Consider the following 14,053-nt stretch of genomic DNA (forward strand, 5'->3'; position numbering starts at 1 on the left):
GCAGGCACATCCTCAACTGGATCAGGCTGCCCAGAGCCCTGTCGAGCCTTACTTTGAATATCTCAAGGGATGAGGCCCCAATCACCTCCCTGGGTAACCTGTTTCATAAATCACTACCTGTGCTTCCCCCATACTTGGTCATAAGCTAGTTCTGCTTTCAGGACTGTAAAGTCTCAGAGAGCACATTTGCTGCCAGCAGGTGGATGCTGGCAGTTCATCCCTTTTTGTGCCTTTGTTTCCAAAGGCCTTCTAGCTAGCAAGTTTGGGGTTTTTTTTCCCTTTAGTATTTTTGGCTGACTCTGCTCCCCTTTCCCCCCATTTTCATGATGTGTGTCACTGTTGCCACCGTATAATCTGAACATAAAACCCATGGTGCTGTTACAAATGACTCCACAGCACTGACAGTTATAGCAGGACCATTTCAGGGCTGATGACAAATTTCCCAGAGAGATCTCAGGTCAGGTTTACATAAGCTAAACAGGAAATGATTGCCACCACTTACATTAAATCCTAAATGTTTGGGGTAACTTCATCTACGTTTTATGTCCCTGCACACCCCTCTGTCGTTCTCAGCTGATAAAATTCCACACTTCCTTAGATTAGAGAAAGGAGCTGCTTAGATTAGAGAAATGAGTTCATGTTTCACAGTTTTGTTGTTCTTGCTAAGTTCTGCAAGGTTTGGTGTTTGAAATAAATACATTATTTAAAAGACAGTAAAAGTTCCTTCAGGGGTTGGGTTGGGCTTTTGGGTTGGGTTGGGGCTTTTGTTGTCGTCGTTGGATTATTTAAATTGTACATACTTTGTAAATTTTTATGATACCTAGAGGTTTGTTATTGCCTTTTCCCAGTGGACTACTAATGGAAGTTAGCCTGTCTAGCCCATGTGCTAGATGCTGTTAGGATAAAACTGCCTTTGACTTTCACACCTCTCAGGGGACGAGTAATTGTTGTGTTCAAACAGCCTGTAATTGTGATCCCGCTGGCTTCTCAGTACGCTTCTGGCTATTAGAATCATTAAACAACTCAGCACCTGTTAACAGCATTGTAAATATTCAACCCTGCTTGTGTGCAGGTTGAGTCCAATATAGGAGAAGGCTTACAGAGCCCAGCCTCATAAATTAGAGCTTCTGACAAGTCAATTATTGTGAAACTGGGCTTCACTGTGAAATAAATGAAATGGTGTGCTGATAGAAAGGGAGGCTGTCTGTTTAGAGCAGAGGGGAAATAATGACTAGATGATTCAATGCAGTGAGCATGAAACTGCATTGTTTTTATTCTTTATCTGTAATTAAATAGTTAGGTAATGTGTGAGTTCCTCTATGAAGCTCTACCACGCAGTTTTTATCCTTGAAGCATACCACCATGCAAAATTCAGCTTCCATTTATGTCTCTGCATTCACAATGCTGCCTAATGTCCTGATAGCTCTGTTGTCACTAATGATTCTAACAGAGGCTTTCTAGATGAGCAGCTTTACTGTTTTATTGGGGGAGAAATATACTGAGTGACCAAGAAGCTCCTGTGGGTGTGCTCAAAATTATATTTATGCCATTATAGATAGTAGTTAAAACACACTGCTACCACTCCACTCAAGATTAAAAACCATGGAAGGGGGCTTTTTGTTTTACTTTTTTAATTAATATTGTTTAATGTAAAAAAAAAAAAAGAAGAAGCAAAACTCAGCAAATGTAAAATTCCCATCACTGATAAATATGTGTCAGTGTGTGTGTGAATGTGCACACTCAGAGCATCACTTTGCTCTGGGGTTAGGGATTCATTCTGAGAATTATTAAGGGGTGGTTTTGTCACTTGATGTCAGTCTCACAAAGTTTTCTGGGGCAAAAGAATAATGTAGCGTAAATGCTGATTAAATTAACTCAGCCTGATGCTCTCATCCATTAGATTTTATATTTTTATTCTATTTTATCAATTCTATTTTCAATCATCAATTCCTTATTTTCAATCACCAATCATATTTTCAGTCACCAATTCTGTTTTTAATACAGTATCAATTCTATTTTCACTGAAATATCAATTCTATTTTCAATCCTATTTTCAATCAATCACTTTTAATATAATAGCAATTCTATTTTAAATACAATATAAATCATATTTTCAATCATCAATTATAGTTTCAATCACCAATTCTATTTTTACATGTCCTTTCCTCACTATGATTGGCTGAGCATGTCTAATAGCACAGGACTAAAACAGCTGGGTAACAATGATGAATTTTTTGACTGTTGCAATGTAGTTTCTGGTACTGAAGTGATAAAAATCAACAAGTTAAAAATGTTTAAAGGCATTAAAATTCCCATCATTTTTAAAAGGCATTCTACTTCAGTGTGAAATGCCACAAACTAGATCCAGTCTGTTTTAATTACTCTTCAGTGACAGCCTCCAAAAAGAATTTCAGTGTTGCCCATACCTCTTCCTTTGTTTTAAGCTTCCTTCATTATCAGTGTTGTGGTACTGCAAACAGCAGTGCTGAAATGCTAGGGTCTGAATGCCATGACAACAAAGTGCCTCAATTATCATCATTTCAGGAGAGTTCTGTTCAATTTAGAGAAACATCCTAATGACTCATTAGTGGGTTTGATATATAAAATAGAAAAATCTTCTCACATCCTTCCAACAACTTGTGGAGTTAATTTGCTGGGTTATTTTCAGAAGGTAAACAAAATGTTACCAGGTAATTTCTGCTAATAAGCAGAAGCCAAACGTGTTTGCTGATAAGATGGCAAGCAGCTAAAAAGGTGCAGATGGAAATATTGATCATTTTTTTTATCATTACTGCATTATCTCAGAAAACTTGAAAGGGAACTGATGAAATTTAAGTTGCATTGAAAACAATGTTAGGGTGCTCTTGCTACAAACAGCTTTTCTTTCCTTAAGTCTGATGATATAAAACATGTTAGTCAATACAGAGATTTCCCTTGGAGTTTGGACAATAGCTGGGCTTGAAATATTTGAGATCAGCATGAACCCATCTAAAATATCACAGAGTTGAATACTCCACTGCCACTGTGTCTACTGTAGCTGGTTTCTGTCATCAGAACAGATCTTTTAAAATCTTTTTCTCATGATAGTAGAGTTTTAGCTGAAGAGAGGGGATTCTGCCCCTTTGCTCTGGTGAGACCTCCCCTCAAATACTGCATCCAGTTCCCAGCGTAAGAAGGGCACAGAGCTGTTGGAGCAAATCCAGAGGAGGTCACAAAGATGAGGACAGGCTGAGGGAGCTGGGGGTGTTCAGCCTGAAGAAGAGAAGACTCCAGGGGGACCTTAGAGCTGCCTGCCAGAACCTGAAGGGATCCTGCAGAGAGGCTTTTCCTGAGGGTGTCTAGAGACAGAACAAGGGGGAATGGCTTGAAGCTGAGAGCAGGGTTAGACTGGAGCTGAGGAAGAAGTTCTTCAGTAGGAGGGTGGTGAGACTCTGGAATAGGCTGCCCAGGAAGGTTGTGGATGTCTCCTCTCTGGGTGGGGAGGCCAGACTGGATGAGGTCTTGAGCAGCTGAGCCTAGATGAGAGGTATCGCTGCCCATGGTGGGGAGGTTGGAGAAGATGACCTCTTAGGTCCCTTCCAACCTGAGCCACTCTGTGATTTACCCAACTTTTAGTGAACATTCAAAGATCAGAGAATTAACCTCATAATTTGGGATTAATAACAAAGGGGGGGAAAATGTGGGAATTGCTGTCCTAATCTTTAGCATGCAGGCTTTTTTCAGCTGTGTTGTTGCTACTCAGAAAGATAAATGTTCAAAACCCTGTGTAAGAAAATAACAACACAAATCAGATCCTGTTATTAAAACAGTAGTGACATACAAAATGCAACTCAATCACATGAAATTTGCTGACAGACACATGACAATAAATCAAATAGAGCTTCAAGCAGAGAACAGGATTCATCTGCCCAAATATAGCATCAACAACCAAACTGATTGTCAAAGGTTCTTTTTTTTTTTTTGAGCCAGTGATTACATTTCCCCTCATCCTAAAGCAGATCTATAAAATCCTTCAGATGAATATCACTCTGTAAGCACACCTTTGCAAAATGTGCAATCAGGGAAAATTTTCCCTCTAACAAAATCCAGCCAGTCCGGTTCTGTTTGTATCAACCTTTCTATTAATAGCTAATTTGCCATCTTTCCATATGTACAGGCTTGCATTATGTTGGCTGCTCCCACTAATCATCAATTTCTCATTAGGCTATATAAGGGAATAGTTGTGTTTAATTGCTGAATGGGGATATTTGCTGTTCCAAGTATCTGTGTGCATTACAGCAGCCTTTTCCTACAAATGTTATTGTTAAACATCTTCAGAGTGTAAAAAGTAAATGCATCTGTTTTCAATTTTGCTAGTTACTATAACTTGGATGACGTGAGCCATGACACTATGAATAAGTACCTCTCAAGCCTCGTTGAGAAATCCCTCTATGATTTGGAATGCTCCTACTGCATTGAAATTGGGGAGGTAAGACTCATCTGTGCCTTAAGAGCTAGTAAGATACAAGCTCCTAAAAGCTGGCAGCAGCAAGACTCATGCTCCAGATCTGAGAGGTTAAAGAGTTGGTCCTTGGAGCTATTTGTAGGACCTGTGCTGAAACCTGAGCTTTGGGATTGCAGCTAAATGATGCTGCTAAATAGTTTTTGCTGCTCTCTCTTATGAAGCAGTCTTAAGATGCTTTACAGTTTTGTTGAATGATTTCCATCAAACCATGAAGGAACTGTGTCCATTTGCTTTATTTGATTCCTCTTCTACCAGGACAGTCGCAGCATTGAACCCCTGACGTATGGCCGCATGGCTTCCTATTACTACCTGAAGCATCCAACTATTGGGATGTTCAAAGATCAGTTGAAACCTGAAAGCAGCATTGAAGAATTGCTCTTAATTCTGACAGTAAGTGTTGGTAGTTTCTCAGATTAAACATAGAATCATGTAATTGTTTCAGTTGGAAAAGCCCTCCAAGATCATTGAGTCGAACCATTGACTCAACACCACCATGGTCATTAAACCATGACCCCAGGTGCCATGGCCATGCATTTTTGAACACCTCCATATTTACCTTGTGACTGTTCAAGAGACAAGTGTGTGAAAAACCACCCTGAAATGAACAAAGGCCTTTCTTCCCTGACCTGTAATTCCATGTTCTGTTGGTTTGAGTGCTATACCCAAATCATTTTTGATGTTTCACGTGTTTCATCTATCAGTACAACAACTTGTTTCTCTTTTTATCTCCCTTTATAATGTTCAGAGTCTATATAAATCTGAGATTTGGGTTTTTTTTCCAAGTTAGGTATAAATAGTCAAATATCAGAATAATAACAGCATATTAACATCCTAAATCTGTAGCAGGGCCATCACCTTGCACTGGGACAATCTGGAAGATTTAGGAGCTTCTTCAAGCAGTAAGGGAGACCAGGGGTAGGCCCATTTCCTAAAATGCCTTCTCACAGTCCCTGAGGTCCTAACCTGCAATTGCCCCAGCTCAAAGAGTTGGTCTGTGGCTGTTTAGTAGAGAAAGGCAAGGCAAGGCAAAAGATTTTAAGGCACGAATCTGGGCTCACAGTGTACAATGCAGTTCCATTTTCCTCATGGAAGAATCAGGCTTTACCCTGTTTTCCTTTTTAAGTACTTAAGTAACTAGAGCTACAAAATCTTCTTTTTCCAGATGGTCTAATTCCACTTGTACTCCTAGATTGGAAACCAAGAAGTGCCTGAATATTATCCAGGAAATCTCATTTCTTATTATTCTAGCTTCTATTGTATCCCACACATTATACAAGTGGCCCAAATTCTTTAATTTTGTTCTTTTCAAGTGTTAGTTTTGATATATAGAGTCCCATCTTACAGTGTTTGTTGTGTGGCTTTCGAATTCATTAGAGTTTTGAGATGCTGCCAAAATTTCTCTGAGGAGAAAAATAAAAATAAAAATGGTTCTGGTGAACGGTTTGCATCTGAATAAAACCTGATCAGCATTTTATGACACTAGCAAAGCCACTTTTCTAGTACAGAGACTTTCTCTCTGATAAATTTAAATGGCCTGCTGCAGACACTCGGAGTGTTAGAGCTCAGAAATAAAGACCACAGTAATCTGTGGTAATGGAAAGTGTTAGATAACCTAAAGAGGGGAATTGCTATCACTGACCCTGCAGGGTCTGTTGTTCTGTTGTCAGGAAACATTGCAAATTACATGGAATGCAATTCAGTGTCTTCAGCTGAACTTCAATTAATGACAATTCCTCTCTGTGCTGTGTGTGAAACAACTGACGCTTTAAAAAGAAACACCCACCAGTGACCAGAAGTTAAATAATGTCGTGGTGAGCGTTCAAGGAGAGAGCTTTACTCCAGCTGCTCTCACTCTCTTTAAAATCTCTTCTCTTTAGAGAAATTTTTCTTCACCTAGAAACTTCAGATTTTTTTTTTCAGAGAAATTTGGGGAGGAAAAGTTTGAGAACAGCAATAGCAGAGACGAGAGACGTTTCATGACACTAAGCTAGTGAGCAGCTTCTGCATTGATTCATAGAATGGTTTGGGTGGGAAGGGACCTTAAAGATCATCCAGTTCCAGCCAACTCCCATGAGCAGGGACACCTCCCACCAGCCCAGGTTGCTCAAGGCCTCATCCAGCCTGGCCTTGAACACCTCCAGGGAAGGGTCATCCACAACCTCCCTGAGCAAAATGTTCCAGTGTCTCCACACCCTCACTGTCAAGAAATTCTTCCTAACCTTCAGTCTAAAATAAAGTAAAAGATGAATGATGGTAGCAGGGCTCCTCTATTTCAATCTATTTAAACATCTTGCATCCATGAGGCACAAATATAAGTGGCAGATAGTGGTGTTGTAAGCAAAACCTACTGCTGGGCAGAAATTGTGACATTGAAAATTCATTAATCTTAATTTAATTCTCTCTGATTTTTTTTTAATTTCTTATTTGTCCTTCCCTGGAAATAGTCATGGAACTTCTCCATTTACAGTCTTAAGAGGAATGAGAGTCAAAATATATCATGTGAGGGTCAAAATGTGTCACCTGTCAGTGTGAAAAATGGAAAGGATGTATGAATGCTGGATGCTGTTGTAGCTGACAGGTTTGCCTTCCTTTTCATGCAGATTTTGGTTCTCATAATTACTTGTGGAATTGTTACTCTGTTTAAGGTGTAAATTGAAAGTGGGTTTGTTTTTTTTCCTTTCAGTCTGATGAAGTGTTGAAAAGAATTGCCATTTCAACAGAGTTATTGGCAAGGATTTTTTTTCTTCCCCTTAAACACTGTGAATTAATGAGTTTTCTAATTATGGCAGTTGCTTCACACCTCTATTGTTAACCAATGACATTGCATCTGCCTTGCTCCACTGGTGCCCTCCTCCTTCTCAGTGAAGCATTTAGCAGTTTTGGCCATGGGGAATTGCATGGCATGGGGTAAGTAGTCTAATTAGGTATAAGTGAAAATCCTGAGGGAAAAGGATATTTAAAAAGTAATTTGAAGAATCTCTTAATGATGCTGGAACCAAAAGCTGTAGCTGCCAGTTACAAAAGGACCTGTTAGCCTTGCAAAACATCATTATAATTGGGATTGTTCTGCTGAGTATTCAGTTTTGAGCACTCAGTTTTAACATTTTGAGTTTTCAACTCTCTTGTTTAAGTGTCCGAAACGTTTCTCAAATGCAGCTGCAGGGTTTTATAGATGTGGCACGTGGGTCTTGGTGGTGGTGGTGGTGGTGTTGGCTTTGTTCATAATCTTGCAAACCTTTAGACATTTACAAGTTGTCTGATGTACAAGAGGAAGGCAGATGTGAATGATGTTCACAAAGGAAATAGTGCTGCTGTGGGTTTGAAATGGGATGGAGCCAAGTTTTTACCAAATTGTCAGTGTGTAACTGGAAAAGGAGCAAAGGTTTGAAACAAAACCAGGAAAAAAAGCAAAAATGCATTCAAGAACTCAGAAATACAGGTTTACATTAAGGGGTTTTAATCTACTACGGGAGAGCAGATTTAGATTGGATGTTAGGAACGAGTTCTGCACCACAAGGGTAGTGGAACACTGGAACAGGGAGGTGGTTGGGGCCCCATCCCTGGAGATCAGATCACAGGATGTTAAGGTGTGGAAGGGACCTCTGGAGATCATTGAGTCCAACCCCACTGCCAGAGCAGGACCTCAGAATCTAGTGCAAGTCACACAGGAACTGGATGATCTTTAAGGTCCCTTCCAACCCAAACCATTCCATGAATCTGAAATTACAGCAGTTACAGTGACACTGCTGATGAATTTGCACAGAACCCAGTTCACTGAGGGACACCAACTCAGCCTTGCTGCCACAAAAACGTTTTTCTCTATCAGCAGTTATTGCTCAGAATTATTAAGAAAGAGGATGGCATTTTGTAGCTTCTTCTGGGATTGAAACAGAAACTTCAGGCCAAGGATTGGTTTGGCTGCAATAATTACATCATACAGGACTGATGTCCAGCAGATATTGTTACTTTAGCATAGTAGGACATAAGAGGATTACTGCTCAGTCCTTAATGAAGTATCTGACACTTGTATTTTCCTATTTACATTTAGATTCTTTCTTGTCTCATTCTTTTCTTTTTTTTTTTTTCTTTCTTGGTGGAACCTGGCTAGCTTCAGAAGGTTGAATTTTATTTTAACTGTTGCTGTTCTGTATTATCACAGCTGAGCTTTTCAGCCAAGCTCCTATTATTTGCCTGGTATTTACAACGCGCTTTATTTCACACTAAGCTAGTTCACGCTGCCTATAATGGCACAAGAAATTACAGATGGGTGAGTTCCTGCTGCCAAAAGGCCAAAACTTTCCTTAGCACTTGAAAAAGTTGATATGGATATTTATAAATCTGGGATAGCACAGTCAGCTTGCTTTGAGAGAACAAACAGTGGCAGATTAGCTTCACTTCGGCATGAGTGCCAGCCAGGCATCCAGGAAAGTATTGGAATTGTCTGTGAAAACTATCAAATCAGACACTTTTCTAAGTAATTCTATCTGGGATGCTGCTTGAGTGCAGCTATCCTGAAGTTACAGTAGATCATTGCCCTGTTTCCCGTGGCAGAGTCAAATCCAGCATCACCCATTTGATTGGGCTGCCCTCCTGCCAACTTCCCACTGCCTTTCCTCTCTGTCTTCCAGTGGCAAAGACTAGCAAGCCAATAGAGGTTATTCAGATGATAGTTTTCAGAAAGAGGAACTCAGGTCTATTCCTCTCACCTTAGAAGGTGAGAAAATGGCTAAAAAGCCTCTCACAAGAGGTCTGTGAAATCCTTCTCCCATCAAGCTGAAGGCATGCTGCTGCATTTGCTCGGATTTATTTAGTGTCTGTAAGCATCTCTGCCTCCAAAATGTTTGTAAGTGCAACTGATGCATATGATTTTAAGAAATTTTATCTTAAATATAAGTAAAGCCCAATATTCTGTAGGTTAATGAGATGAATTCCAACTGGTTTATCCTTTGCTTAAGGCAGCAAGCAAACGCAAACAGCACGAGCTACAGATAATAGCTTCTTTTTACTTTTGTATATGATTGCCTCAGTAGTTACTATATGCAGTCATAGAAGATGCTAATTTTCACTGCTTCTTTAGCTGTAAGAATGCATGTTTGCTTTCTCCTGATTCACACAGAACAGATGGATGCTTGACTGCCTGCTAATCCACAGCTGGAATGGTTTCAACGGTTTCCACGTTGCTGGGTTAGAGTGGCTTTTCTAGTGGACTGAGAGGGCAGCAAGAGAGGGATATCATTATTCATCAGTATCCCAGTGGGATCACTGCCAGCAGAGATTAATTTTTTCTGTTATGCTTGTAAAACAAGCTCAGGTGGAGTCTCTAATCCTCAGGGCACGGGTGGCAGATCAAGAAAGATGCTACAAAGCTAGTTAATTTTCAGATTCTAGGGGAAACAGAAGCTCTGTTAGATGTATAAATACATGATTGCAAATTTAAGTAGCTCAAATCCAAATGGGATCTTGCTAGACATCTGGTCCTGAAAATCTCTGCTTTCTTTGTCTTTTAAAAGAAGTTCTTAAAACTTTACACCCGAGGCAAAATATCTTCAGCTCTCTTAATCATCAGTTTTCTTTCCATTTATTTCTTTTTTAACACAGCTCTTTACCAGGTACTTTAGATGAGTACCTCTCTTTACAGGTAGAAAAGACCTGGGCTAACTGTGGAGGAGCTCTGACTTTACAGCATCCTCACACACTTGTGTGCAGTGAACATCACTAAGAAAAACTACCTCTTGCCTTTCAAAAGGGCTACATCTGCCCTAGTATGTCCCACACAAGTAATGGGATGTTCTGTTAGGGTCAAGTGTGGCACAAGGACATTTTTGCCATGTTCCTCATTGTATCAGACCTCAGGTCATGCAGGACATAAGTGTTGATAGAACTTCCTCAAATCAAACACACCAAAACACAGATTGTTTATTTGTTTAAAAGGCTTCCCATGTTTTTTCTTTTACTGACTTTTTTGTTTCCTCAGTGATTACCTCTCTTCCCCACCCTGGCAATTCTCAGTGTCTTCCACCTCTGCATTCCCTTGTAGCTCCTGAGTTCTTCAAAACATGGTGTCAGCTTTTTGAAGCCATGTTAATCCACACAGTTACACGGAAGGCTGTGGAGATGTGCCAGTTTTTATCAGCAGGGAGCTACCCTTACTGAAATTTACTTGCAGCAGCTGTCACTTCCTCTTACAGTTGTGGTTGGTGTTTTTTTTATTATTACATTAAACTATTTTCATTTAAAAGTTCTCAGAGTCAGACCAGTAGCACTGGCTTGCTGAGCAGACATTGTGTATGTAGGCACCTTCCAAGTTTCCCATCTCTTCCTGCCAGTTCATTTTGTTGTTTTGTTATTCTGGGCTTGAGCCTGCCTTGCACAGAGGCTGCTAGGCATTTCACCACATGATGACAGGTATTCATGCCTGCCAGCCTTGTATTCTCTTCTGTTTCTGGTCATAGAGCAGTCTAGATCCAGAATTCAATCTGGTACAAAAATGCAGTGGTTTGGATTTGTGACTCCCCTCCAGGGGAGCTGCCATAGGTCAGCAAATCTGAGACCTGGTTTTCAGCACAGAGCTGTTACAGCTGGCACTGACATCCCCAGTGTGCATGGGCTCCATCTCACGTGAGGAATTGGTGGCTCTGACTGTCTCCATGCAGAGCAGCAATAACTTGATGCAGAGATCTCTTCACTTCTTCTCTGAGTCCGGGCTCTGCACTGGAAGATCCCAATGGGGGAGGAAAGCCAAGGATGGAAAATGACTGATCGCTTTCCCAGGGAAAGCTGTGTGCCAAGATTTGCTATTCCAGCTTTTATTGCTATCATCATCTCAATCAGCAGCTGAGCAGCTGATCCAGCCAAGCTCAGCTTCAAATGTGGACAAACATCCAAATGAGCCTGAAGGAGATTTCTCATGACAGTCAGACTTTTGAATGGCCACTCAGAGAGACGTTCCCAGTTTGGTGTTAGCACATTACTGAGTCCCTGCACTGCAAAGCTTTGTATGAGTGCAGTGCAATCATTTTCAGCACAGCCGAACCCATCTGGGTTTAAATCTGCCCTGTAATATTCGTAGATTTGTAGAACGGTTTGGGTTGGGAGGGACCTTCAAGATCATCCAGTTCCAACCTCTCTGCCATGGGCAGGGACACCTCCCACCAGCCCAGATTGCTCAAGGCCTCATCCAACCTGGCCTTGAACACCTCCAGGGAGGGGACATCCACAATCTCCCTAGGCAACCTGTTCCAGTGTCTCCCCACCCTCACTGTCAAGAATTTCTTCCTCATCTCCAGTCTCAATCTCCCTTCTCCCAGCTCAAAGCCATTCCTTCTCAACCCCAAGCCCTTGTCAAGTCCCTCCCCAGCTCTCCTGTAGCCCCTTCAGGTACTGCAAGGCTGCTCTAAGGTCTCCCTGCAGCCTTCTCTTCTCCAGGCTGGACAGCCCCAACTCTTGTAGCCTGATAGGACTTGAGGGGCAAAGGGTTGTGGGTCCTGCCCCATCGAGGTGTTAAGGTTTTGTAAAGAGGAGTGATGGGAACACATTCAGAATGTGTGGACTCAAAGTGTTGTCATGGAGTGTAACAGGAGAAGTCAGGCATCTTGGAGAGCTGAAAATCTCCAATATGCCATTTCCAGTGATAAAATGCAATAATTCTCTCACATCACTGTAATTCACTTTATAAATGCAATTTATCCCATTCCATTTATATTTATTTGCTGTGGGCAAAGTAACTTCTTCTAGGTGAATAATGCATATGGGATACCAGTTGCAGATGTTTGCTCTTATTTTTGTCCTACTTCAGTTTTCTTTTGCATTTATTTTCCCTTAAATTGTGCAATCATGACAGGCTTACTTAGAATCAATAATTTAACTTAACCTGAGAATGAACTAAAGCCACCTTTGTGAAAGTTGTACAGCCTTAGTACTTTGGAAGTCCCTTCCCATCTGGGGGGGAAATGAATGTCTTATGGGGATGGTTTTTATTAGGACTGGCCAAAAGTGGAGCACTGAGATATGATTGTGATCATAAACTTTATGAAGTATGGCTTGTGCTAGTTAAGACTTCAAATAATTCATTCATTCCTTCTTTTAATATGTTTGAGTAGAGTATACAGTTTAAAAAGGAAGAGATTCTGAAACAGAATGGTCCTAGAAGTCTCTATTTTACCATGTGGTAAACCAATCACCATGGTTGTGGTTCTCTGTCACTGCATCTTCCTGCACACTGAAACCTGTGCTTGGGAAACTGTAGGAAAGTAAAAGGGAAATTGTCTTTCAAGTTAGTATCAAAGTCTTAAGAGCTCTTTTTCCATGTCAAATCCTTGGTCTTTTCTACCATCCTCCCTCTTGCACATGCTAGCATGGTTGCATTTTCTCTTAGCAACTCCATGCTGAACCAGAGGTCTGCAATTTAACTTTAGAAGCACTTTAGAAGTTGCTAGATCTGCCACTGGTAGCTAATATTGCTGACCTCCTCTTGCTCTGTGCACAGTGGCAAAGGTCTTTCAGACTCCTGACCTCTGGTCATCAGGAATGTCATCAGTAGTTTGTAGTTTGGATGTTTTAAGTAAGAGGTGAACTTGTGAAATCTAAACCCTCCAGGGTGTTTTTAAGTGATCACTCAAGTGTTTCATTGCCCTGGCTTGTGCTTTTTATGATGGCTGTAATGGTACAGTTGGTGGTGGTTATCATATGCAGCTATTTAAAAGCAAAAATCAAACCCTTGTCTGTCCCAAGTGAGAAGTCTGAGCATACAATTAGGTCTGAGTTCTCTGCTCACTAACCTGAGGACTTTGAAGGAACTGTAAGAACTTTTAACTTGGATCTTCTCATAAACTCTGTTTGTAGGTCCTATTACTGCTGTGTGTCCATTTTTGATCCTGAAATAGAGTTAGAAGTCAAATCATTTTTTTTTAAATAATTGATTTACATTATTGCATGTTGCTGGCTTCACAACTTTATCTCTTCAGCTTCTCAGGCTCCACTGGAAATTTCCAGTGCCTGCTCTGGTAAGTCTTAAAACTAAAGACAGAGCCCAGGTTAGCCCAGCCTCACTATTTTGCTTCTGCCAAGAGCAGAGAGTGGAGAGCACTCCCACACAGCACCAGGGAAGTGGCAGGATCATTTTCCAGTACTGAAGCTGAAGTGGAGTCCCAGTGCAAGGCACCAGTGCCACAGAGGGGGAACCTTTTTCACTGTCCAAAGACTGGCCCTGAATCCTCCATGCCCTGCAGCCCGGGGGCTTGCACAGGTTTGTGCTTCCTGCCTTTCCTCCCTGCCTGCCAGGAGGAGAAACCCTGAAAGAAAGGTATGGGGAGGCCCCATGGGAAAGGAGCTGCTCTGCAGGCTTGGCTCTGATATAGAATCACAGAATCATTAAGATTGAAAAAGACCTCTAAGAGTCCACCATGCTGGGTGACTGCACTGCCACAAGCACCTGAGGTAGACAGGGAGAGATGTTCCAAGGTGTATGAAGGCAAGTGGCTTATTTAGGAATGGTTCCTGTGATTGACTCCAGTACCATGCAGTAAATATGTTCTAATCCTGACAATTTTG

At 41.1% G+C, this 14,053-nt stretch overlaps 1 protein-coding gene across 1 annotated transcript in view; it reads left to right on the forward strand.

Annotated features, from left to right (window-relative positions):
• Nucleotides 1-14,053, forward strand: part of ASCC3 (activating signal cointegrator 1 complex subunit 3) — a 139,910-nt gene that overhangs the window by 102,997 nt on the left and 22,860 nt on the right. Inside the window, exons 34-35 of the mRNA XM_054393057.1 lie at nucleotides 4,357-4,468; nucleotides 4,760-4,894. Coding sequence (XP_054249032.1) covers nucleotides 4,357-4,468; nucleotides 4,760-4,894 — 247 coding nt within the window. The remainder of the gene's footprint in view (nucleotides 1-4,356; nucleotides 4,469-4,759; nucleotides 4,895-14,053) is intronic.

This window comes from Indicator indicator, chromosome 27 (assembly GCF_027791375.1).
Source record: "Indicator indicator isolate 239-I01 chromosome 27, UM_Iind_1.1, whole genome shotgun sequence".
Lineage (NCBI taxonomy): Eukaryota > Metazoa > Chordata > Aves > Piciformes > Indicatoridae > Indicator > Indicator indicator.